Raw genomic sequence first — 26,924 nt, 5'->3', positions numbered from 1 at the left:
AAAGTAAACCTCTGGGAACAAAATATATGGAATTAAATACTCCAATAAATATGGAACCGTTCTGATACCGTTCTGATTTTTAAATTTTTATTCAAATGATCTATACCTCCATTTCCGAAAGAATCTTTGATATTGGTGTAGGGTTTCAAAAGCCAGAACTCTGGACCACATTTCTGTACATAAGAGTGGGGTCAAAATGTGATTCTATGACTGTCAGTCACAGAATGGCTTGGGAACAAAGGGACCTTAAAGCCCATCCAGTTCCAATCCCCTGCCATGGGCCAGGTTGCCACCCACTAGGCCATCAAACCTGCCCTTGCACATCTTCAGGGATGCGGCATTCACAACTTCTCTGGGCAACCTGAGAAGTCACACCATTATACTGTCAGCTTCCATGAAGTGACAGTTATTCACTCTCAGAGTTGTTGGATGCAGCATTCTTTCCCTTCTCCCTTTCCCTCTCAGCTTGTATAGACACTTCTTTTGTCTAATTAGATGAACATTATCTCCTGACAGGAGAAAGTTGGCAATACTACAGTCATTACTCCCTCCATCCCTATTTAACCAGAGACAGTTGAGAAGAAGTGATTGCAGGGAAATGAAGTCCTATTTCCCCAGCTCATGATGCCATAGGCAATTAATTTGGAGCAAAGGTTCCATCTTGAGAATGTCAAATTGAATGAAAAAAGACAAAATCAAAAATGATAAAGTCAGGTCCAACCATTCCTTCAGGTCCAGATGCTCGCCTGAGTTTTTCTAGCACAGCTGACAGCATAACTATAGGAAAAACCTCTTTCTGTACCAGTGGGTGCCATGGGGTCTTTGGCCTAAAATTAACTGCCCATTTACCACTCCTACAACACAAGAGAAACTGTTGGAGCACAAGTCCTGTCTGGTCAGCCTGAAAAAAGTAGTCTGCTGAGCATGGCTAGAGTCCTTTCTCCGGTGCACCCCAATCTGGTACACAGGTAAATCAACAGAATTCCTTCCCAGGCCTATTCTTTGCTTCCCTTACACCAGGGAAAGGAAACAACCAGTACTGAAATAGAGATATGTCAAAGGACAGCAAAGGTTTCAGCCTGGAAGTTGTGTTTTCTCTAGCAGTATGAACAAACACTCCACTTTCACCTTTCCAGTTCCCCTGAAATTCTCCAGATGCCATTTAGTCCCAGTGTCTCATCAGGATATAGGGTTTTTCCTTTCTCCCATTTCATGTTACAGGATCTGAGAAATTACCCATATGGAGACCATGAGGAATGACAGGTCTGTTCCTTTATTGCCCATACACTCAGGGAAAGAGAAATTATGAATAGGAAATTGTTCAGAGGAAAATAATGGTCATGCTGACTTAGAAAGTTTATGCTGCCTCAGGAAGAGCAGTGGGGAGCTGAATTAACTGTGCCCTGGATGAAACTAGTCCAAAGATACAAAACTGTGTCTGCTGCTAAGGAAGAGACTATGATTACAGGGACTTTCTGAAGGTGTTTAATGATTTAGGGGTGGCTGCTCCATCACAAAGGTTTTCTAAAGGGAGAACATCCCATGGCCTAAATGTTATTTGACAAAATTGCTACTGGCCTCATCTTTTAAAACATGTTGTACAGAAAGAATAATTACAAGATTGCAAGTTCTACATACAATTTGAATGCAAAATGGGCTCTAGATCCTTCTCTGGCTAACTCCATATATCAAACACTCACCATTGTACTAAACCACCCTGGAGAAGAGAGCTACAAGGTACTTTTCCTTCCCTGTCTTCACAAGGCATGAATTTGGCTATCTACATCTATCTGCACTTATCTGACTCATGAATCAGCAGAAAAATCTGGGTCAGAAATACGTACACACACCCGTGTACTTGGCGAACCCTCCTTAGGAAAGAAACAAACAACCTCATCCTGCAAGAGCTTCAGATCACATCGGATATGTTGAAGTGTAAGCACTGCGTAAAGACTGCCACCTTGGAGACTGCCAAGTGTACTCCTGAAAGCTCCAGTCAGCTGCCAACACCACGCTCAGGAACTTGCTGATCCCATCAAGGGATGCACACACTGAAGGACTAACATTGCCAGCCACTTGGTAATTACACTTCAGTTGTGGAAAAACATTTAAAGAGCATGAGAATAACCCACTGCTGAGACATTGCTGAAATAAAGATCAACTTCTTTAATATAATAATTCCTACAGTTATTAGTGAGATTCCCAGAGGATAATCACAGAAAAGCCATAGTTGCTCACAGCAATGGCAAAAGCACACATTCATGGCCAAAAGCATAAACCACGGCCTCTTTGTACTGCTACTTCACAGAAGATGTCCTTTTCTGAGGGGGCAGGAAGGAGCGGGGTGTTTGTTTTCTGCACACACAGACAAACAGTGTTAACTTAAAACTGACACCAGTGGAGATAGCGTAGAAGCAGAAAACCCGAGAGGTACTGAACAACTCGATCTTCTAATTTTAGGGACAAACAAGCACCACACTGTGCAATACCGGCCTCTTACAGGGATGGAGAGGCAGGAATTCAGTATTCATCATTCTTTACAGCATTCTTTACTATTCTTTAGTATACAGCATTCTTTAACTTCCATCATTTCCAAAGGGCTGTTAACTACTTGCACTAAGACAGAGGAACTCTGAACAGACATTCATCAGTAACCATGACTGCACAGTAACAAAAGGAAGTTGCAGTGCTATCCTTCCTTGCAGAATCCTACCTCTTCTATTTTGTTTGTGAAAGTCATTTTCCAACTCCAAAATGAGTAAAAAGCTTTAAGGCCCTCCATACAACTCAAGGCAGCTCCATCTCTGTCAGATTTTGTTACTTAAGCAAATGTTACAAGTTGATGACCACCAGCTACTGTTATCACTAACGGCTAAAACCTCCTTCCCTGTGCCTTTAAGGGTGAAGCATCTCTTTCTGCATCTTCAGAGGAGAGTGATGCCACACTTACCAGGAGCTGCAGGCACCAGGACATATTCTACAGTAAAAGCCAGCAATGAATTCTGCTGGAAGCAGGAAACTCAGCAGCAGCATGAAATGCAAGAAAATATACTTACATACTGAACATCCTACTAAATTTAAAAAATAGGGCATTGATCTTGTTATGCATTTTCATATTTAACTACATATTAATCTCTGCACATAAAGATCTCTTCCCCACCACCACTTCTTCATGCCTCAGCAGGATTTCTATTCAGCAGCAGAAACAGCTATGTAGGTCTTAAGTACAAATTGATCCATCTGCTATAAAGACTAACTGTATGTGAGAACACAACTCTAAGTGAGTTGTCTGTCAATTTCTCCATTCTCATTTATTAGCGAGTATCTCCTTTAGTCTGTACGTGAGGAAAATGGAGAAGAAAGCCAGCAACACTTACGCAAGGCATGCCACTCATCCTGGCGGATTGTCTTGGTGATGTTGTAGGTGAGGTTCTTGGGAATGGTCGCTGAGGAGTAGTGGTACTTGATGTATGAGCACCGCTCAATTGCTCCTGGAAAGGGAAGAATACAGAAGAGAAATTGATGTTACATGAATGCAATATGTTCTCCCAGCTGTAGACTAGATGGACCTGACAAGCAAAAGCAAAGGCTGAGAGAAAATCAGTCCCTGCCATCAATCCAATGTGGCAGCTAGTACTACCTTTGGCATACGATAGGCAAAAGCTATCTGTAGGGAAAGCTCACATGCAAAATTAAGATACAACAAAGGCTCCACAGTAGCTGTCAGAGCTGTGCTTTCACCACCAGGTAGAATATGGCAAGTCACTCCTTCTTTCCTTTCCCAGAGCCATGAGCTGGCAACACGCAGGCCAGCATTTAGCACAGAGAAACCAGAAATTCCCATTGCAGCTTATCCTGCAATAACATGTCTGTGGGCAGGCTTCAGGAGATGTGAAAAATAAACATTTTTCATCTTATCTTCAGTAATCAAAGCACCACGAGAAAAATATGAATTTATAGAAAACAAGATTTCAGACTACATCCACCCCACAGCCAAGAAGCAAGACAAGCAGGAGTACGTGTCAGTGGTTAAGGCACGTTTCTGGAAGGTAGTGGACACTCTCATAGCAGACTCAAGTAGAATTTATTTTATAATTACCTCTGAATAAGAGGCTTTGAGTGGCAACACAAATGGCTGGAAAAGGCAACATTTTTGCCCTTGTAGAATTTCATCTGTGTTCCATGGAAAAAAAAGCACCACGTGCTTCTTCTGTCTGACTGCTGGTCACATACTCGTATCTACCTTTCATAGCTACTTTCCTTCCTCTAAGATCATCGCACCTGCAGGCCACCCTCTTCTGGCAGCTCTCTGCACAGTGTCCTTAGAGGAATGGGCCTGGCATAGCCCAATGCTTTTTATAAATTGGAAGTCTGTGATAGTGCAATCATTCTTGCACTGATGAAAAGCAGTAAAGTTTCCTAAGTCCTTCTAGCCAGAATCCTTAACTAACACTGTCTTCATTAGACCCTCTTGCTGAGCATTCAGATTTCAATCTCACGAAATTCATTTTTTCCATTAACATTACGGTATTTCAAAACAGCCCTCTAATAAATAAAAAGGCATCCTGAATGCAGTTGGCCGCACTGTTTGCTACTGCTGGTCAGAGGAGCAACTGCTCTGGAAATGCTTTTTTGTTTTAAAAATGCATTAAGACATGTACTCAGTAGAATTAAATGAAGCAATGATTTATATAAAAGAGAGGACAATATACCAAGAGGCATGTAGATAACGCTAACGGGCAACCAAAACTGAAAGGAAAGAGGCATTAGCCTTATGTATAACTCCAAGGGGTTCACCGTGTTTTTATGCCTCTAGAAATACAGGTTTCTGCTTTGGGTTGTAAAATATTACTTGGGACAAACTTTGACCATATACCACGAATTCGCAGCATGAATAATAAAAAAATAACATGCAACAAAATTATTAGTTACAACTGAGTAGGCTAAGCATCCTCCCATATTAGCGCAATGCAGACATTGGAGGTCCTCTGTTTGCCTCTCTTAAGCATTCCTCGCATTCTGCCTTTGACAGCAATTAGATTAGACAAAGCCAAATATTATAGGGGGAAAAGGCAAAATATTTATGTATGTATCCACCCGCCCTGACAGCGTGATGGGCTTCTGTGTGAATCTGCACCATCTGGGCACCAAATGTACGCCCAGAATTAAAGTTTCAAACCAAGAATAGTATTTGGGGGAGGGGGAGGGAAGAAAAAAAAATAGAAATCTAGTGTGAAAAGAGCTTTGAATTAAAATAAAGCCTGAAATTGCAAACTTGTCTTCACACGGGTTTTCCTCTTCCCTTTTGTTCAGCTGCTCGCATGGATCAGGAGCACTGGCAAGAAAGTGGAAAAATACTTACTTGTCAGAAAATAATCTTTACGTTACCAGACACCTGCCTAGGAATGGATTTCTATAGATAGCTGACAAGAACACAGAGCCAAGACTCAAATTTAAAGCATACAGAAGGAAGGGTCTGTAACAGATTCTATTCCATTTGCTATAATTTCTTTAAATAATCATCCAGTTTCTAGCAAAGTTAATCAAACATCTCATTTTTACTGCAAATACTTCCAGTAGTAATGCACAGAACTTTTCACTGATTTATATTACCACAGCATAAAGCACAAAAAGATTATGGTCTAAATTCAGAACGTCACTTGACCATACGTGTAATTTTAGTCTTATGCTTACATTCCCATGGCTTTAATGAGTCTTAGGTATGTGTTTAGAGACTATCTACATCTAAGAGTATGATTGCGGTGGCAGTGATACAACAGTATCCAAAGTACACTCAATTGTGAGCAGTAAAATCCATGAAGATCTCCCTTCCAGCCATATCATACTTGCTCACTCTTCCTACATCTAAATAAAATTCTGACTACTAGCCAATAAACATCATGACTCCAAACAGGAGTTTGGAGGGACCAGGAGGGAGAAGTGCTCATTGCAGTTGATGAGGCAGCCTGCTTTTTCCATGAGTTCTCCCCAGTATACCAGGGCTGGTCACTGAGTGCCCTGAGGACTGATCAGAGCATGGAATGATTCCCCACATCTGTCATACTGAAGGAAACGGGCCCTTAGGTCAGGCAGACAGGGATGCTGCTCCTAGGTTTTCACCCTTCTCTGAAGCATTAAGCATGGATTCACTGCTGGAATGAGTAAGTCTAATAAATTTCTTGTTACAGGGTTCAAAATAATTTAGCCTAATCCAAGGTTTTGGGCTCAATAAGTGGATAAGCAATGGTCTACAGTACACCAGAGGTCAGCCCACATGATCTAAGGGAGTATTTTGGCTTTAGCCTATTAAATTTTCTTGTGAACAGTAAGTTTAATACACTGAGGAGAACAGAGATCAGGGTATTTTAGAGCTGTCTTCTATCAGATTCCAATACTTCACTTACTTCAGACTCCAGAACCACAGTGAGCACTCAAGAGCGCATGTGGCCCTCTTGATCCATATGACCACTGCTAAGAAAGACAGCCTTTTACCGGGAACCTCAAGCTTCTCATGGCCCAGTGAAGCTGTCACAAGGTTTGTGATGCCCAACACTTATACGTGAGCAATTGATCTTAGCCTGCTGAGTCAATGCAACTGCACCAGTGCATTTCTAGCCAGAAGTGAGAATTAGCTTTAGAAGCTTAAAGAAAAGACTTTCATTTGAATGGATCTTCCAATAAAAATTAGGGAAAGGATAAGTGTATAGCAGCGACAGTTTCATACTTCAGCACATTTTCTTGCTTGTGTCATATCAAAGAGAAAGCTGGTCTCATCTGCACAAACATCCCATTTCTGAAGGTTACTGGGAAAACAAAGACAGTAATTGCAGCAAGGACCAAAACTACTCTCATGGAAAATCCTATCAGAGAAACCCTAAGAAAACTGTGCCTTCAGATGGATGAACAGTAGTGAACAGGTCATACAGTGAACAGGTGGATGGGGCCCCTGATCTAGAGGGTGGCAACCCAGCTGATGTCAGGGAGTTGAAACTGGATGGGCTTTGAGGCCCATTCCAACCAACACAATTCTATGACATTTGCCTTTCCTCAGAATAGTATCCACACTTACAGAGCACCCTCAGCCTTCAGCACTAACTTGGAACCTCCAAATGATCAAGCTCACAGTTATTTGAAGAGCAAATCAGTGACTGCGTCTTTGTGTCTACACAGCTATGACTGAAAGTGCTTTGGTTGGCCACAAGAAACATGGAGAAACCACGAAGGTGCTCTGCTACTGATGTATGTTCCAATTTCTCCTGATTAAAGAGATATGTTTGCTGGAAACCCTGAAGAAAAATGTCTGTTTGTTTCAAACAGAGTGCTAAGAAAGGAATCAGCAGGAAGGTACAGCTACAAGTGTGCAGGGCAAACTGCGCTACTACCCTTATGAGGATGGATGCTCAGGGAGGAATCCGCTGTTGTAATTCTGTGGTTGGCATCCACCTGCTCCAGCAAAGTTCAGATGCCAAGTGAAATTGAGCTGAGGGAACTAGACGTACCTTTACCCAGAGCAGCTACGCAATCTCACTAAGTGTAGTGGCAAAGCATCTGCTTGATTCCCATCATATATCTATCTACTGAGCTATGCTCCATGCTATCACCTTAGTATATGAATTTCCTCTTCTCTATTACAAAGGAAAGCCTTGAAGTGTGTGATAGCAGGAACATCAACTGAAAATATTGTGCAGTTCCTTTCTGTGCTGCTCTCAGAACTATCCCAATGCTCTTGATGTGAGCTCAGGTGCTGGAGAAACCCTGCTCACTGCATTGTGAGAGCTATAAATGCTACCTTTGCAGAGGACCCAAACTGCCATTAATCTCACTCAAAGCCAAACAGGACTGAAATCTATTATAAAGGGAGGTCATACTGCTGGTATCCATACTGTATTTGTTTGGTAAGTAAATGATTTTTCTCCAGAACTTTCCACCACCACCTTCTTTACTATTATTTCAGCACTGCTCCAAGAAAAGCCAGAGAAGAAATCTCAGGATGCTACCCAGCTATTGGTCACATCGATCCTAAAATTTTGTATCTCAGAAGTGCACAGAAGAATTTGCCCCATGAGGTCAGATTGACTTTTGCAAAGGTGGTTGTCAAGCTTCAGGAATTTATACCACCACTGTGCCCATATGGTTTAACCTTCTGCATAACATAGATCAGCTCCTCTGAGATGCAGTCCTTTAGGCAGTCTTTCATGAAACTGGCAACCTGCAGGAGCAGAGGAGCAGTTAGTCCTGTGTTCTTAATATCACTTCAGATTCAGCCCAAGGTGACACATCAAAGTTACTTTCACAGGTTATCTAACTATACTCCCCTCCTGTAAGTCAGAATTATAAGGTTTCCCATTTTCCTCTTTCCCCCCTCCCACCCCAACGTTTGAGGACGCAGACTGTGGAACCATTCTTAAGCTTTAGGTACTTGCCTTGTCAGCAAGTCACAAAGTCACATTTGGTAACTGAAGGGCTCACAGCTACACAGCATTTCTAACACACTAAGTCTCTTTGCAGCAATCCTTGGGCAAGAACCAGCAGCTTATTTACTGTGGATGAACAACATACAGCATGGCCATTCCAAGCCCCACAACAAGCCAGCACTGACCTGGCAGGCACCTTGGTTTCTGCCATATGCAGACACCCAAAACCTAGTGATACTCACTCTTCTCCTGTAGTATGCATGCTGATTTCTAAGAAGGGTTTGGCTGTAAAGCTAGCATTTGTTTATTACATTTTCTGCTAGGGCTTTTGATATCATGAGCTTCACTGAAAAGGCTGACGTGGATGTTCTGAGCCTTTGCTACCTCCAGGCAGCTTTTCTTTCTGTTTTGTAGATACCTCTGTATGAACTGTTTGGAGCAAGTAATTTATTCCACAAAATTCACCTTTTGTGCTGGATTTAATTTTTACATATCTGTTTGAGAATTACTACACAAAGATTTCCTAGTAAAAAAGAATCTTAGCCTCTGGCTTGTGAGCTGCATTCACTACATGCATCTGCTATTCATTATGAGAAACTGCCTTCTGTATGAGAAATTGCCTTAATTCCATGTTTTGGTTGCTATTCCTCATTGGGTGAGTATAACTATACCAAGCAAATGGAGGATGCAGTTTGGTCATTTAGCCTCTAGTTGTTTCACATTGTCTTCAGAAAATCTGCTGATCTCAAACAGAAACTGTTTGCAGTTTTTTTTCTTAGCATAACATTTCAGGAAGGGCTGCAATCATTACCAGGGCTACATCAGGCTGTGCAAAGCAACTGCATCTGGCATGTACATCTGTTAAGACTTGATCTCAAAAGTCTTGTCTCTGTTGGAAAAGTTGGTTTTTCAGTTGTGCTAGAATTTTATACCACCTCCAAATCAGCCCCGGCCATTTAGGTTGGTGCAGTGTAAGAAACGGTTGCCCTTGGCTGCATGTCCTGCCCTCAGCCTCTTAAATCATTTTGTACGAATCACCAGAACTCATCTGCAGGCACACTTAATATAGGAAATGTTGTCGCAGTTTCAGCATGCATTAACTGGTCAAACTGATGCCTGGAGGAAGCCAGGAGGAGAAATAAGCTCCACCTTGACCAGCTGCAAAGAGAAAATTGCAAATCAGATATGCTGAGCAGTTAATGAACTCATGATGAGTAACACTGTATTCTTAATGAAGGAAGAGACTTCATTAGGAGGTACTGCAACACACTAAACAGGATTATTTCATTACCTCTGGAGTAACACTAACCTAGAAAGAGTTGGTTACATGTTTGTGCCCTTCTACATTCATACTAATGCCAAAAAAGTGGGAACATTATTCACTGACATGAATGAATAATGAAGACGAGTCCTCTAGGTATCAACTGGCCTAATCCACTGCTCGAAAAGAAAGAACTTCAAAGTTAGAATCAAATTCAAAGATAGCTCAGGTTGCTCAGAACCTCATCCAACCAACCTTTAATGCCTCCAAGAAAGAAACATCTTTAAGCAAACCCTTCCAACAACTGACCAGCATCATTATGATTTTTTTTCCTAATACATAATCAAAGTTTCCCTTCGCTCCACATGAATATCTTGAATATTAGAATACCTAAGGGTAAAGTTCTAAAAATGTAGGAAGAATATGCAAATAACGGCACCTTAATCAACATGTCTGATGAATATTCATCAACTCACATACATAAATAGAAGCCAATGTTCTAATTAACGGAGCTCGAGATAGATTTTCAGCTGCAATACAGGCCAAAGTTTTTCAACAGGAGATCATACTTGTTTGGGACAGCTCCAGCATCAGCCTGAACCAGGGCTCTGCTGGCTCTGCCAGAAGGACTTGTTGCAACTACAACTTCTGGCACTGCCTGTTGGTTGCTGTGGGCATTGAGGAAATTGGGCTGATGCCTCCCTTTAGTTGAAAGGTTTTGTTTGTTTCTAAGACTAAGCTGCTGGCCCTTTTAGCTGGGGCCTCTCTACAAGTGAGCAGAGGTGCTCTATCCCCTTCCATTCACCAGTTACAGGTTCATTTAATGTTCAGGAGAGGGATGCACCACAGTCGGCTTCCCGCTCACTGACTGAAGTGCCACAACTTGAGGGAGACAAAAACTCTGTAGTAAAACTTGGTATGCATCAGCAGTGCTCTTTTGAAAATGACTTCCTAGGCCATCTCTTGTCACTATACTTTTCTTCAGAACACAATGCACTGCAGGATCGTGCCAACTAGCTTCATCACAAACAAAACTGAATTGCTGTAGGCAAGTTGTGTGGAGCTACAACTCCTTCTCTACCAGTGCAATGGAAGAAGTGCTGCGGCCATCAGCAATACACTTACACCAGACACACTCACAAACAGAGGTAGGCAAAAAAAGTCAGGGGCAGAGGGGTTAAACTGGCAAAGCCAAGGTAAAAAAAGAAAAGAGAACAAACAGCTTTCAGATCATTTGAAAAGTTTTGTTCAGCCGCAAAACTGAACGTACCTGTCATTTACTTATTCTTTTTTTCCCAAGTGAATCCATCTGCCATATTAGATTGTTTCACAAGTGGTTCAGCTTCCTTGGAAACTCTTTGCTTAGGAGCTTATTTTCTACATGAAAGTAAATACTTCACCAACAGAACTTACTGTAAGTGTACTTAACAAGCATAGTACAAATCTATACCTTCCTTGCTGGTAAAATGCAGATAGCACACAAGGCTGCCACTGACATAGTGACATTTCACAGTGAAATCTCTACACTGTTACCTGAATTTCCTTTTTTACATGTGAATGACTTCACTGATCAACAGACAACACAGTGAAGGCAGAACTCCAGTGAAACACACTCAGAATAAAATAGTATCTCCCATTTTACCTGAAAGAAAAGCTCACTTGTGTTCACTGAGTTGTCAGCCCCTGAAAGGATGAGGCCCTCATAAGATAAATAGTATTCTGTCCCATATATGGCACATATCCAGCAGATGCATTACAAGAATGTATGGCTTAAAGATTTTCCCTAGGAGCATGATCAAAGGTTTCTTCGGAGTGGCAAACAGAACCTTCTTGCACTTTTTCCCTCCATTTTTTTTCCTTTACCGTTATCACACTTGATTTCCAGATAAAGGTCATCTCAAAACCTCTAGCTCGGTAAAACTTGTTAGATAGTGCTCAAGTGGCAAAGCAGTCATGGGAAAAGGAAAAAAAGAAAGAAAGAAAAAAGAAAAAAAGAAGTGAAATTACAGCAGAGAGCTTGAAAGGGTCCTATATACTGTGCTGTAACACTACCCACACAGAAATAGGGCAATAAAGGATAGTAGGTCATTTCTATTCTTCCCAGATCATCTGGGTCAAAAATCTTGTGACTTACTGTCAGTAGTGACCCATTCGATCGTTAAATATATTGTGGGGGGGGGGAGGGAAGTCAGATTCAAAGTGCATGTAGAACTACATGAAGCTTGTGGATGTAAAAGCTTTCAAGTGTGCACTGTACAGGGATCACATTCCTTACAAGAACTTCCATATATTTCAGATGGAACACCCGCATTGCTTTTTAACTTAAAATTCAATGTGGAAATACCTAAACTTTCTTTTCAAACAGTGCATGAGTAGAGATAAGAGGTGCAAACACATGTGCATTGAGCAGACAGTAAAATTTCCAGAGGAGAAAAAGTGAATATGCCTGAAGAGCTTTTTCCCAGGCCTGTTCCCCACATGCTCCATGATTATCCCAGCAAATGGCAGCTTCCTGAAAGCATCCGGCTGGCAGAACATACATATTCCACCCTTGATAAGAAAAGAATCCAAGTATGAGACCATAAGCGGAATTTGCATTGGAAAATGATGAGCTCACATTTTCTCCACAGGCATCATGGAAAGGGGGCTGGCAAGGAAGCTGGAGCAGGAGGATGGTTATGAAACACTTCTTTTATTTCAGCTATTAATAACAGTCTCCAAGCCACAGGGCATTCGAGAGCAAGAAGGCACCTCCTTCATTCTATTAATCTTTTTGTCCACCTATTTGCATTGGGTTGGCCACAGGGGAGAGGGAAGCAGAGCACAAATGAGAAGTTAAGGAGGTTAAAAGGGCTGAAAAATATTTGCTCCTACTCATTTGGAGGCAGAAATTAAATGATCAATAAAAAGTCACTGAGACAGCAATTACCAGTAAAAACACACTGATGACCCAATAGCTCGTGGAACAAAGCATTATCTCAGCACTGCTGTCAAAGCAAAGAAAAAGCACAGGCTTCTGATGGAGTATCAAATGGAAAGCCACCATCACTAGTTTATGAAACTCTCACCCTATCAGTCACCTTATCAGCAGCGATAATAACTATCACTTTCAGTGACAGCAATGACAGCAGGTCCAGCACCCATACACAACCCCTTTGCCTGCTTTCTCTTTATTTAAACTGCTTATGCTTCAGTATCCCAGGACTGATATTTCATATGAATGCACGTCTCCTGATTCAGGCAATGAGGCACTCCTATGAAGCTTGGGATTCACCAAACCAGCTATGAAACCTATTTCAAACTTACCAGGGAATTAGGGTCCTAGATTGCCAAGATGAAAAGTACAGGTCCACTGATATCCTAACTCTGCTGAGGATTATTGATCACAGGCATCCTTAGACCTCACTGTGCATCTCGGTGTCTTGGAAAGATAATATATATTCCACTCAACAATGTAAACATGCCTTTCTATACACCTATGTTTTCTTCCTAGCAAGGAAAGAGCAAGAGCCTTTCATTGTGTCACCACAGTTAGGTTAAAGCTAGGCCCACAAATTGTCAAGCTGGAGAAAGCACTTAGCTTTCTTGCAGCAGTTCAAGTTCTTGTAGCATTTCAACTTCAAGCTTAAAGAGCAGAAATCACAATATTGCAGAGAATCATTCACATGCTCTGTATCCCACATTAGCAAACTGTCATGTGCATTAGATCTTGGCTTATCTCCCAAAGGACCCACAAATAGGTACAGCCTCAGCCAGCATCAGCCACAGACTCTTGAAATCACTGAAATGAAAAAAAAAAAATAGCTAAAAACAACTCTCGTGTAGATTTTGTCGATCAGCTGAACTTAGGAGGGAAATTCACAACTATGCAAGACTTTGGACACATTTCTTCTTTGTCTGAAAGTGGCCTTTCTTAATGAGCACATCCTTGTCTTCTGGATGCTCTGAGCCTCAGAGCCTTCTTTATGCTGCCCACCTTCTAGTTATTTACAAAAAGATGCTATGGCAGCATGCTTGGAAGAGAAATTTTCAAGACATAACTTCAGACACCAAGATATATCCTGAAGTTACCATGCAGTTAGTAAATATAGGTGCAGTGTGAACCCAATGGACCATATCATTCCCAAGAAGTCCCCTGTAAATTCATACGGTGTCTTGCCCTGTAATCTCAAAAACTGACTCTCCATCCTGATGGACAAAAGTTCCTAAACTACCTATGAAATGAACTCTGGAACTGCTTACTGGCAAATAGAAACCACTGAACTATAAAGCCAGTGTGTACAAATAGTTTCATCTTTGACCACGATCTTACCCTGTAAAGCCATTCCCCAGATTACCTGTTTACAAGTTTCATTAAATGGTGATTTGACACCACCAAACTCCATTTCAAATGCTTCACCTTTCCATTGTAAAAGAGAACATATTTAGAGGTGCAAAACATTTCAGAGCTCATTGCCCTTTCCTTCCAAGGCCATTTGCCATACTAATGTTACTTGACTGAATAAAAACAAAAGCTTTAAGAAATTAAATGTTGTGTAGATATTTATAAGGCATTCAAACTGAAAGACACAACTAGAGGAGAAATGGTAGAAGATAAGAATGGTGGTAAGAAGATCAGGCAACTGTGCTGTGAAATCTGAGATGAGCTAAAGCACAATTTGGTCATTCTAAAGCCTATGAACCACAGATACTATTAATCTCTGCAGCTGTCTGAAATCATAAGTGGTTTTTCCCTTGCAGAAGGAAATGATTCTTGAAGAAGGATTTGAAATAGGAAGGGTTGCTGGTGGATGTGATCAAAAAATACTTTTCCCATTGACTGGACTGTGCCGTTATTTATCTAGTGATGAGTTTTGCAGTACCATCTATGCCCTTGTGTCCAGAAGGCTTAGACATTGAGTGCCTCTTCACAAATGCTACAGTATTTCATTTCAGTTTTGGATGCACTCAAATATCCCTAAGTCCACAATTTACGGCTAGATGCTCAACATCACTACAGATAATCTGCACCAAACAAGCAACACTGGTTTCAGAGTAGCTAACAGTATCAAGAGGATGTATGCCCTTCTACAGTGGAAAAAGGGGAAAGAAACTCAAAAGAGAACCACTTGATTCAAACCCTAGGGTACCCTGTAATTCCCAATGAAAAACTGGGATGAGCAGGGCATGCTAAGAACTGACAGCTACAGAAAAAATAGCAGCGAGAAGACTTACTCCCAGCATGGTTTTCAATTGGGAATTAAGTTGCCCTGACCAAACCTTAGAGGCATCTATTTTCCAAGCACATTAGCTAAGATTTGTGGTACTTTTTCTCCTTGATGACATGTGTAATGTGTGCCATTTAAAAGCAGAGATCAAAAATGGCAGAAGTCAGACCAAGTTACATAACAGGACAGCAAAACAGCAGAGAAAAAACCCAAGCAGCCCTAACAGTATCCATTGCTTCAGATGCCCTAGAAAGTTACAAACAGTTTTAAAGCTGCACGACACTAGTTTAGACCAGAGCTGCTGTACATTTAAGCGTAAAAAGCCTATTATGGGATGAGAATTTCTCATCTAGTAGACACATTCTAATGCCTATTGTTGGGTCAGTGCAGACTGGGGAGCAGTCTAGGCCTTTGCTGATGCTATTGGATTTGGGGTGGATTTGATGCGGTTTGGGTTTTGTTTGGTGGAGCTGCAAGGGAGATATAGCTGTTGTTTTACTTTGTGACATGATGATCCTTTGTCTATAACATCCTCTTGTCATTTGGTACAAATAACCTACCACTTCTTGTATCATCCTATCTGAAATGTCAAATCACATTAGAGTGTCACAGTATGAAAACCTCCCTCTTACCACAATGCAAGATGTTCTGGCCAGGGCAAGTTAGACTAAACAATCCTGCTGCCTGTCAAGAACAATTCATAGCTCAAAGGGAATGCTTCAAAATGTGTATTAGCTAATATAATCTATTGACAGCAACAACAAGCAACATCTGAAAGGTAAGTATTTCACCCCTGGGATACTTACTTGTCACTGTTCATCACTATCCATCTTGCACCACCACCCCTGTGTCCAAAGGGCCAAACTCCCACTGGGGCTTCATAGCACTAGGTTCAGGCCTTTACAAGAACCCACTTTCAGTGGCCTTATTCTGAGAGAGGAGGGATAAGTCATGCCCTGAAAAATCCATTGCTGTATGATGGTGAAGAGAAGAAAGCACTTCCTAGCGCCATTTTCAAGGTGCAGAATAGACTGTTAACTCCACACCAGAATTTCCCTCAGCTTTGATCATTGCTTTACATCTGCAGGGAAGGGAATAAGGAAATAGGTATTTACTCTGACAGCGTCAGCTCAGGATTATATATATTTAATCTTTACTCTTAGTCTGAGCTGAGATAAATGCCTGTGTCTCAGTAGCTTTTGATAACATCAAAGGGGACAGAGGTGCTCTTGAGGCAGAATGCTGTATAAACATAGAAAACAGAATCTGTGCCCTGGAGGACTTTTGCTGTTCCTGTTTTGTACCTTCCATCCCCATCTCATTGCTAATTTTGTTTAAAATGTCAAGTTAAGTCTTTAACTGCAATGTTTGATTTTAGAAATTATTAACTCTATGATTCAGCATCCTATGTGCTCCTGGAATCCTATTTTTGTCTGTACAATTAATTCTAAATCCAAGCGTTATTATAGACGTGCATTCTATTAATTCTATACTTACTATTCTAATTACCATGCAAACTGTACTTTGCACAACGTATTTCTTCATAATATCTAAATCAGTTAATAGAGACAGCATGTCATCTCCACACTGAGTTATATGCTATACCGACCCCTCCTCCTCAAAAAAATAAAAATAAAAATAAAAATCAAGCCTTCTCTTTTCTACCCTTGCACTCTAACCCTTGAATAGCACAATTAATCCTCTTCACAATAGGTCTGAACACAGATCTTAATCCATCTTTCAATTAACTGCAAGTTATTTAATGAACAGCAGAGCTCTGTCTTCCTCCCTCCAAACATCACAGCTGAATCCAAAGACAATGTAAAAATGGATAGCAAGTAATGGCAGCTTGTCCACATCCTGAGTTACAGACCAGCAAACTGTTGCAATATGGAATTCTTTCTGTGCTGAATCACAGTGTTCTTTAAGAGAAGGACTGAGCAGATGCTAACCTACCCATAACCTACCCACCCTAATTTTTTTTCTGCTCTTTTTGTCAGGAGCTGCTTTCAGCCTCTCAGAGGCTCCAAAGGGAAGAGGCCTCAGCTCACTGACAGTGGGATCAGGTGAAGAAGATTCAGGATGATTTCTAACATGCCTCCACTGGGCCATCAGCCATTCTGATGAAGGGTACGAAGAGAACATGTCAGCTTAATGGAAAATGCATTCTTTGGAAAACATCCAAACATTTAAGAAAATATGCCATTAACTTCATGCTTATCCCCTAGGGTTCTACAGTATCAGGTTTAATTACAACAATTGTGACAAAAATCATTGTAAAGAGATACAGCTGCAAGCTGAACTTGCCCATAGATTCCAACCACCAGGGTAAGAGTCAAGTGCAGCTCTGGGAAAAGACCGCAGTATGAGCTCAGGGAGCAAGCTTTATCTGAATCACTTTCAGCAGGGACAGGTCATGAAGGTAGCAGGTGCACAGCTGAGAACTGGGAAAGTATTCCCAGGATAAGGAGACTTTAGGAAGCAAAAGCAATAAGTTAACATCATATTGCACTAGAAATGCAGGGGAGAGAGAAATGCCAGGTTTTTAAGGAAATAAACACTATTGTCATCTCCCCCAGCAACTGAGTAGCATGGCCATGCCTAGAGAGGGGAACACCCAGGCTTACGTGGTTAACAGGATTGGGTAGAATGCTTGGGCTTGTAGATATGCAGCTGTGAGATAGGCAGGAAAGAGGGGCTAAAAGCACAGTGCTCTGGAAGAGAAGGGGAAAGGAATAAATGACAAAATACCCCCAATTTCTGACACACATCATATCGTCTTACACCTCCATGTAACTGGTTTGTAAATGGGGTGGGTTTACACCTTAAAGACTGAGAGTTTTTTTTACAGATATCTCCAGTCAGAAGCTGCTGGATTCTCAGAAAAGGGAAATATTTGTTGGTAAAATACTCCAATCCTTGGATACCAACAAAGGGACGCACCTGGACTTGTGTGAACATGATATCATCCACACGAAAGAGAAGCCTTTGCCAGAAGTGTGCACAGAGTTGAGACGGGATGTCAGCGCTTCAAGTTGTATCATATTAAAGAAATGATACCTCAGCAAAACAGAATCCCAGAGGTTTAATAATTATACGGCAAGCAAGACAGCAGGCCAGAAGGTAAGAATCTCTCAGCAAGAAGAAAAAACTCTGAGTAATATCCCCACCTTTCAGTAAAGTTCTTTCCCACTGGCAAATAACCCAAGTACCCTAAGGGTGAGAAAGCAGTGTTCATCCACTCCTCTGCAACCTTCCAGCTAAGAAAGAGCCGGCTATGAAGTTATATGACAGTAAGTTAAAGAAAAAATATGCATGGTGGTGATCCATGTTAGGTAGACTAAAATATTTGAGAACACGTAGGGTGCTGTCAAAAGAAGGGAGAAGGGGAAAATATCTGCTCTCCATTTAGATTCCCTACAGATTTGATGACATTTACTGCCTGTCAGCAGTGATGTGGCAATGCCCAGGAGCCTCAGCCTTGGACCAGATTCCCAGGAGGCGAAGCACTGTGCAGCTATGAGTGAAAAGAATCCTCAACCCAATTCCTTTATCACTTCAGGAGTATTTCAAGAGCCTCTGAATGTCCAAATTCCATATCTAACAAGCTGAACTCATGCTGGGGTACGGGTTATATTTAAAATCAGTGTAAGTAAGGAGCTGTATGTATTACTATTACTCAAGGTCTGAGAAAAGAAGTAACCAGGTGGAACAGCCTCATTACACTAATCATACGTATCAGCTTCCCACAGGAGGTTTGGTGGTTGTTTGTTTTTTCATTAAGGATGAGCCTGTAATTTTATTATTTGTATCATACCAGTTCAGGAAACAGTTTGAAGGAGTCTTAGTGGTTTAGAAGATCCAGCATCTAGAATCCCAAGTGGAATTAAGAATAGATAGGCTCTTGTGGTTCCATGGGAACACAGGATATGGTCACGTAAGCTGAAGATTGCTGCTGTAGCCTTCTTTAAGCTACATCATCCTCCTCCAATTTAGTCTTACATCCGACATCAGATACCTTTTGTCTGATTAGGATAAATTAAATCCGAAACTTGGATCATTCTCTAGTCCCATGGAACACATTCCATGTCATGAAAAAGCACAGAATCAGTGAGGATATTTAGGGTTAAGTGCAAATGATTGCACATGACCCATGGCAGCGACAGCACCATGAAGTGTTTAAGCAACAGACTGCTCTGCAGCTTCTTATCACTCACACCACAGAAAAAGAGATTTAGGTATGCTGCTCTGGGTGTTAAGGTGAGCTTAACTTCTGCTTAACCATTATTCCAAACCCCATAAAGCAAGTTTGAGTAACACTACGTGGCCTTTACAAATTTTAACTGAAGGATGCCAGTCTAACTTGTAATAAAAATTCCTTACACCACAGATTTGGCAAAGGCGGGTTGTAAGCTATGTTAGATATAGGCTGTTAATCACTTCTATCTTGAGTATGCTGATGCCTGCTGGATCCTCAGCCTGCTGTTAGAAAAAACAGGAATACTCCCTGGAGTGCACTGTCAATAGCTGGAACTCATGTTAGTACTCCTGCGAGTATATAGAGATTCCTGTGAGACACCCATCTTGCATCAGAGATGCAGTCAGGTAGTCCACAGATATATAGGATGTCCACAGATGGGATGTTCTGCTCTGCCGTATCACATAAAAGGCAGAAAAATGGAAGGGTATCCTGCACTGTCCTGATAGAGGCTCCATATTGTAGCTCATCAGGCCGGCCAAGTCTCCTGTGACATTAATTACCTGACCAGAGGAAGCACAGCTTGTTGCAAAAGTTGCAAGATTAAGAACAAATATCCCTTTTGTGGGTTTAACCTTCAGTTCCTTCACCCTGCAGGTTGCCTCTGAGCCACAAACTACAGTCACAAACCATCACATGCCACAGGTTGTTAAGAGCTGTGAGTATTTAGAAGAAAGCACAGCTTCTCCCTGTTCCAGAAAAAGAAGTTCAGTGTGGACTGCACATGAAGCCACACCAGATGATTATGAAATGAATTAGCAATAAAAATTTATTTCATGTATAAAAGCCTTTTAAAAGAGAAATAAGCCAGGCTCCAAATTACCATTAAAATTAACTTCCCCAGTGCTTTGCCAGTATTGCTGAATTAATATTCTTTACAGAAGCTGAATGGACTGTTTGAAAACAATCAACACGAACTCTTCTGCTAGTTATTTCATCTGGAGATCAGAAGGTATTGTTTTAAGGAGAGCAGAAAAAAGCAGCACTGCTCAGGGTGTCCCCCCTCCACATCATTTCCAATACACAAACTAACATACTTTGCCAGGCAGAAGTCTCTGCACTGCATAACCATCAGCCATAAAGACAAAACAAAAACCCCATCCTCTGAGAATAAACACTCTGACCAGGACAGCTTACAAGGACCCAGGACAGCTCATAAGGACCCAGGACAGCTCACAAGGACCAGGACAGCTCACAAGGACCAGGACAGCTCACAAGGACCCAGGACATTTGAAGTGTTAGATTACAGAGCTATCACACGACCACCATGGCAAAGCGGTGTTGAGGTGAGCAGACAAAGCTTGCCCTGCTCCCTACTCCTGCAGCTCTCTAGCAAAAAGTCTCATTTCAAGGTGGCTCCCTGCTTCCTTCATACACTTATAAGCAGTGCTATTGCGCGTTGAGTTCTTGCCATCGTTGTTTTTCAGCCCTCTTCCCACTCAAGTGTCAATTTGAGATAGCAGGATGCTTATCTTATCAGCTTATAAGCCATCCACTTACTTGATCCGTGCCACTGAACTGCCGCCAGAAGCAGCTGAGGAGCGAACTCCTCGTAGTTAGGACTACAGCAAAGGACTATCAAGGAGGGGCAGAAATTACCCATGGGTGAACTCTGCCCCTGGAACTCATACACCTTCCTTGAGGTGACTGTGAACACTCCCATCAGTAGTCTAAACAGAAGCCGCTGTTTCCCTATACCAAATGCAAGCTCTAATGAAGTAATAATATTCAAATCAAGTGACCTACCTTGATTTCAAAATATTCAAAGTTACTACAACTCAATTAAAATGTAGGATCTAAGCAGATATCTACAACAGCCACAGGAAACAAGTTATCATCTTACTTAGTATGAGTTATACCTGAAAGGACTGGGACCATTAATACCTAAAGTGTAGAATCACAGAATCATTAAGGTAGGAAAAGATCACTAGGATTATCTGGTGCACCCATTGCTTCCTTTTGTTTCTTTAAGTGACAAAGAAGGATTTACTCCAACAGCAGTAACAAAACATGACTTCACTTGGCTGCAGCACCTTCTCCATCTTATATCCCAAAATATTTCGTAGATGCAACTGAGAATTAGCAGGCACAGGAGATAAACCACATTCTGTGCTGTGTTTTGAGATGAGATGGAAAATCCATGAGGCAGAAAAGGTTCAGTCTGATGGCAGGAGCTGCAAAGGAGAAGACATACCAAAGAAACAAGAGCACAGACTATGAAAAGGCAGAAGATTAAGAACTAGGCCAAATTTAAATGCAATGCAGATGTAGCCCAACTTTTTAGTGGGCTTCAAGGAGAAAGGGAAAAAAAAATCCTACATGTTTTTTCAGATGTAACAACACATTTATGGCTGGTATTGCACAGAGCAGTTGCTTGAAACAGCAGAGGACCAAACTGACTCAGCAGCACTCTCTAATCCTACACAGACATTTCAGGAGAGGACTGAGTAGGAATGACCTGGATTTTCCTGGAAGCAGAGATGAAAAACACAAGTAACATAAAATGTTGATGCTCCTCTGTGTGCCAACATGGCCACACTACATTCTTTGAAGAACTCTCAACTAACATTTTTGTAAGTAAGAAGAATCAACCAATTCTAACCTTCTTTTCACAATCCCTACCCTTTCCTACTCCAAAGTCTAGTGTAGTCAGTAGTGCCATTCAGAGCCCCCTTGTGTAGCAACAGAGCTATGATTCTATGCTCTTCTGTAGAAAAATAAATAAATAGATAAATGAAATAAAAACAAAAAGCAGCAGGGAATAATTTAATTACTATTTTCTCCTGAAGGGTGAAAAATGCTTCCAAAATTACTGTGCCTGGTAACAAACTGCACCTTCTTTCACTCTGTTGTAGATCTGGAATAGCGATATATTTGTCTTAGTTCAATTTTGTTATTATTGCTATTGTTTTTTACACATTTGTTTCCATCACGATGAAATCTAGACAATACTACAAGCAGAGACAGAAAGAAACGCCAATATTAAGGAAAATTGAGTTTTCCCTTACCATGCTAAAAGAAGTTAGTCAAGATGAGTGGGAGCAATCACAATAGAAATAGAATATTCGCAAACTGTTGAGGCAGAGAGGAATTAATTCATTGATATGAATAGAAGGTACCATAGTAAAATAAAATAATCAATGTGTTTCAGGAGTTGAACAGTCCCCGCCCTCTTATATTTAACACATGTATTTATAGTAGATTTATGCTGGAACAAGGGCTGGCATTTGGAATGGAAGCAGTTGTGTTCAAATGCCTTCACATTTGCTAGGTGGACAGTGCAGCTGAAATCTGAGCAGCACTGAGGACATGATTCAGACTGTGCCCAGCTCACCACCAGGGGCTGAGCTCTGTATTGATCTGCTTTATTTCCCTGACAAGCAACAAGTACTTAGAAGGATGGGAGCTGCTCCAGTTTACATTCTCAAACTCTAATGGTTCCACAGCATCTTAGGCAAGAGAAGTCATGCACCTCAATCATTAAGCCAACCTTTGCCATTATTTGTTCTTCCTCATTTCTCCCACATACACCTTCCTTAATATTTCCACTGTTTCATCCTCCAGGTGACTTGGTCCTTTGTCCCATTAAAGTAAAGCAGAGACCACTTCCAAGCAGGACTTACTCATGCACACATATGCCAACACTTGGAGGTTTTATGTGGATCAGCATCCAAAGACGCTCCCCTGCCATGCTGTTCTCCAACCACTTCTATTATAAGAAAGACTTTGAGGCCCTGGTGCATGTTCTGAGAAGGGCTGGAAAGTCTTACGTGTTTCATTGGGTGTAGGCAAAGAAGGCGCATCCCCAGAGGAAGGATTTGGTATTTGCAACCAAAATCACAAGGCATTGCTTCTTTTCTGGCAGGGTGATTCCTGCAACAACCAGACTGCTAACTGCCAGCCTACAATTAAAAATGTATGTTGTGTTTGTCAGCTATTTAAGCTGCTCAAACTAGTTACATAAGGTGAAGAATTTCCTTACATAAGTTATAGCGTGAATTGCAGATTGTTTACTTACTTGTGACAGTCATAGCTTAAGATATTTGTAGGCCAGGAGTTAGTCAGAGAAGACATTTATGAATCATTTTGAATAATGAATAAATTTCAGATTTTTGCGGTCTGTTAGCAGACAATTAACAAAAAAAAAAAAAAAAAGGACACAACTTGTCAAAGTTGTATTTAAATTATTCAGTCTGCTCCAGATTGCTGATTTGTACTACTGAGTAAATGTGACAGTTCGTGTCTCATTGTCTAAATCCAGAGTGCTCTAAACTTCTGAATACTTTTCATCCATAGTGATGTCTGGATTTCTAGCTAACCTTCTGCTTTTCCAGTAGAATATCCATATATTCCATATCTGGATTGAAACCAAGCTGTGTTAGCACTGGGCAGTTTCTCTAACACCGTGTACTGGAGTTTCTGCTAGAATGGGAAAAAAAATGGGGAAAAATCTTGCCTTTACCACATTAATAATGTGAAAACTTTGTTTAAACACAGACTATCCCTTGCATCTGTGCCCCATGGGGTGTTATTAGTTCCAGTGAAATCTTCTAACGTGTCTGTTCTCTGAGAAGCTTTTGTGTCAGGTGTGCAAGTTGAGAACCATGTGCTGCAATGGCAAAGGTCTCTTAGCTATTTTGCCGAAACATGGGTGACTCAGCTGGTGAAACTGTAAGTTTGTGACCCTGTGGCCTATGTGCGAGTGGTGCTGTGGGTCTGGCTGTGTCCTTCCTTCCCCTCCATCCTGCTTTTCTCCATTGCAACCCACGAGAACTCATTAGAGGGGCTGAAGGTCACTTGCACTGACAGCCTGTGGTCTGGCTTTGCTGCATTAGTTGGGGCTTATCAGTTTATGGATACTGAGGTCTCCCTTCTCTTGCCTGAAGCTTATGCAATGATTGACAAACACAGGGGTGCAGTTGGCAAAAGTAAGTTTCCTACAGGAAAAGCAAGCCTGGGGCTGAAATGGCTCACAGCAAGAGGGCTCTGTGTCAGCAAGGCAGGGTGAAGTTGTCCTAATGTGAAATGTCCTCTAGCTCCTGTTCTCCTCTTCAACTTTACAGCAGTTTGGTACCTTACAGAACTTTATGATTAGTGGTTGTTTACCATTTTGGAAACTGAGATGCATTTCACTTCACTGTAGGAAAAGACGTATTGTTTCTGTAATTGCTGTGTACCTTTTCAAGAGAGTAAGTTTCACATGCACCATGCGTAACTCCTAAAGTTATAATCATAGAATCACCAAGGTTGGAAAGGACCTCAGAGATCATGCAGTCCAACCACCTGCCTATCACCGATTTTTCCTACTGAACTGTGTCCCACAGTACAACATCTAAGCATTTCCTGAACACCTCCAGGGTCGAAGACTGCACTGCCTCCCTGGGCAGCTCATTCAAGCACCTGACCACTCTTTTGCAGGAGAAGTATTTCCCAATATCCAATCTGAATCTCCCCAGTGCAACTTGAGGCCGTTCCCTCTCATCCTATCGCTGTGTGGGAGAAGAGGCCAAACTCCACCTCAATACAACCTCCTTTCAGGTCCTTGTAGAGAGCAATAAGTTCTCACATGAGCCTCCTCTTCTCCAGACTAGGAGAAGGCCTTCTTTGCCTACACTCAATGAAACATGTAAGACCTTCCAGCCATAAATGAGCTTTCAACATAGCCTTACATTTAGTAGTATTATTTAAAAAAACAAACAAACAAACAATAATCAATTTAAGCATAATTTTCTCAAATCAATACAATATTTTTATTATTCTGTCTTCTCTGTAATTCAGAAAATGCACATTTACCAAGAGTCTGTCACACGACAAAGGCCATGCAATAAATCCTGCATCAAGCATTGAAATTACACCAACATGCCATGTGTTTCTCTGCTGCCTTCCTGATGCCACACTCCACCTCAGGAGTTTAAGATGAAACTATATTACAGACGATAGCTTTAAATAGTCTCTCAAATTAAGAGCCTCAGGCAACTGTGATTTATTGTTTATCTCAAAAACCAACTCTACAGCTGCTTGCTACAGTCAATTCTGTTTTGTATCAAGCTAAAATTTTATATTTTATTTCATTAGTAATTATTGCCTCTGTGTTTCTCTAAACTCTCTGCTTAACAGAACCATGAGGAGCTTTATGATCTCATGCCTTTCCCTACCTAATACCACCCCCCCTGGTTCTCAAAAATAACCCTTTTAATTGTGCATAAAGCAGGAAAAAGAAGGTGGATCTAATGAGATTACTACTGAACAGGAAAAGAAGTTCTGATATCTGGCCCTACAAGTCTAGCTTTAAAAAATTTTACTCCTAAACCAATCATCCCAACATCGCAGTTTCTACTGTTCTTTGACTACGTGCCAGTATTACTCAGCTAGCATAATAAAATATTTTTGTGCAGTCAGACAATAGACAACGAGCGGTGCTAGGGATACTCTGACACTTTGCTCTCTGAAACGTTTTTAAATCTTGTCAGTTCAATATCTGTTCTTGCACAGGTTACAGCTCAAGTATTAACTGTTCCTACACAGGACTCTGCCCACCACCGAGAGCTTTATGGAGTCCAGGCCTGAAACAGCAAGGCCCAGTGGGAAGACACTGGCATTACATTTGTAAAACACCTCTTGCCAACAAATCTCACGATCATTCCCTTAAAAGTAAAACATTAAAAAAATAAAAACCAAATCACATCTATTTGACATTTAAGTATTCTATGCTGCTGTTTTGTGGATTGTTGGGTTAGTGTTTATTTCCCCACTTCTCCAATTTTCCATGACTACATACTTTTATGGACACGTTATTGAACATTTCAGTTTAACAACTAGAAAGTTAAGATTCCATTGTAGCAACTTTAAAGGTTAAATTAAGATGTCACTGAAATTTCATGGGGGAAAGACAAGAAAATGAGTCTAACTCTTAAAAATAAAGCACAGACTGGTGCTATCTTTCCACAAGTCTTCTGATTTGTCAGACAGCTTTCAGCCCCAGGACTCTATTTGTCCTCAGAACTTTCTTTACCGGTGATAATGCATCCCTGATAATTTTGTCCTGAATGTATAAGCAGCTGTTTGTACATTCTCCACCTCCCAACATTTGTCTTCTCCTTCTTCCTCACGTTCCAGTGTTCTACTTTAGTCCCTCTTTTTTTTTCCCCATCTAGACAAATTCTACTGCTGTTCATATTACTCATTTTAGTAACAAAAATCCCCCGTTCTATCTGCCACCACAGGGCCTATGTGCCATGTAAGACATTCATAAGCCTATGTGCCATGTAAGACATTCAAAACAGTCAAAATAAAGCTGGGAAGAGCCATGGACCTCAAATCTTTTGTATAGGATTAGAATTCCAAGTAAGGTTATTCTAACTGTCCAGATTTAGGATTCATTAAATTATTTTCTGGTGAGAGCTACTACAGTACAAACGATGCTCACATCAATCCCAAAAGTATATCCTAGGCAAAATGATACTTTTGGACAAGCCTACAATGCTTACAAAGAATAGCATCGAATTCTGCATTATACTCCAAATGCCTTTCAGACTTTACCACTACTTCCTGCAATACCTTGACATTGCTTCATTTCAGGTAATACACAGAATAGAACTCATGAGCAGAAATATCAAAACCTCAATATTAGACCTGCATGAAAAAAGATGGACTAGCACCTGACCCAATTATTTCCAGCAATATCTGTCACAAAGTAGCAGCCATCCCCAAAAAATCCCACAGACAAGACGATATTAAATGAACCCTTCTATGATATATTTTCACTTATAATACATTAAATGTCA

The 26,924-nt window shown here is 41.1% G+C and overlaps 1 protein-coding gene across 2 annotated transcripts in view; it reads right to left on the bottom strand.

Moving 5' to 3' along the window:
- Positions 1-26,924, bottom strand: part of TMEM178B (transmembrane protein 178B) — a 228,672-nt gene that overhangs the window by 168,946 nt on the left and 32,802 nt on the right. For both annotated transcript variants that reach the window (XM_072341573.1, XM_072341562.1), the window contains exon 2: positions 3,378-3,491. In XM_072341573.1, coding sequence (XP_072197674.1) covers positions 3,378-3,491 — 114 coding nt within the window. The remainder of the gene's footprint in view (positions 1-3,377; positions 3,492-26,924) is intronic.

The sequence above is a fragment of the Excalfactoria chinensis genome, chromosome 1 (assembly GCF_039878825.1).
Source record: "Excalfactoria chinensis isolate bCotChi1 chromosome 1, bCotChi1.hap2, whole genome shotgun sequence".
NCBI lineage: Eukaryota > Metazoa > Chordata > Aves > Galliformes > Phasianidae > Excalfactoria > Excalfactoria chinensis.
This window is presented reverse-complemented; position numbering and strand designations above follow the sequence as displayed.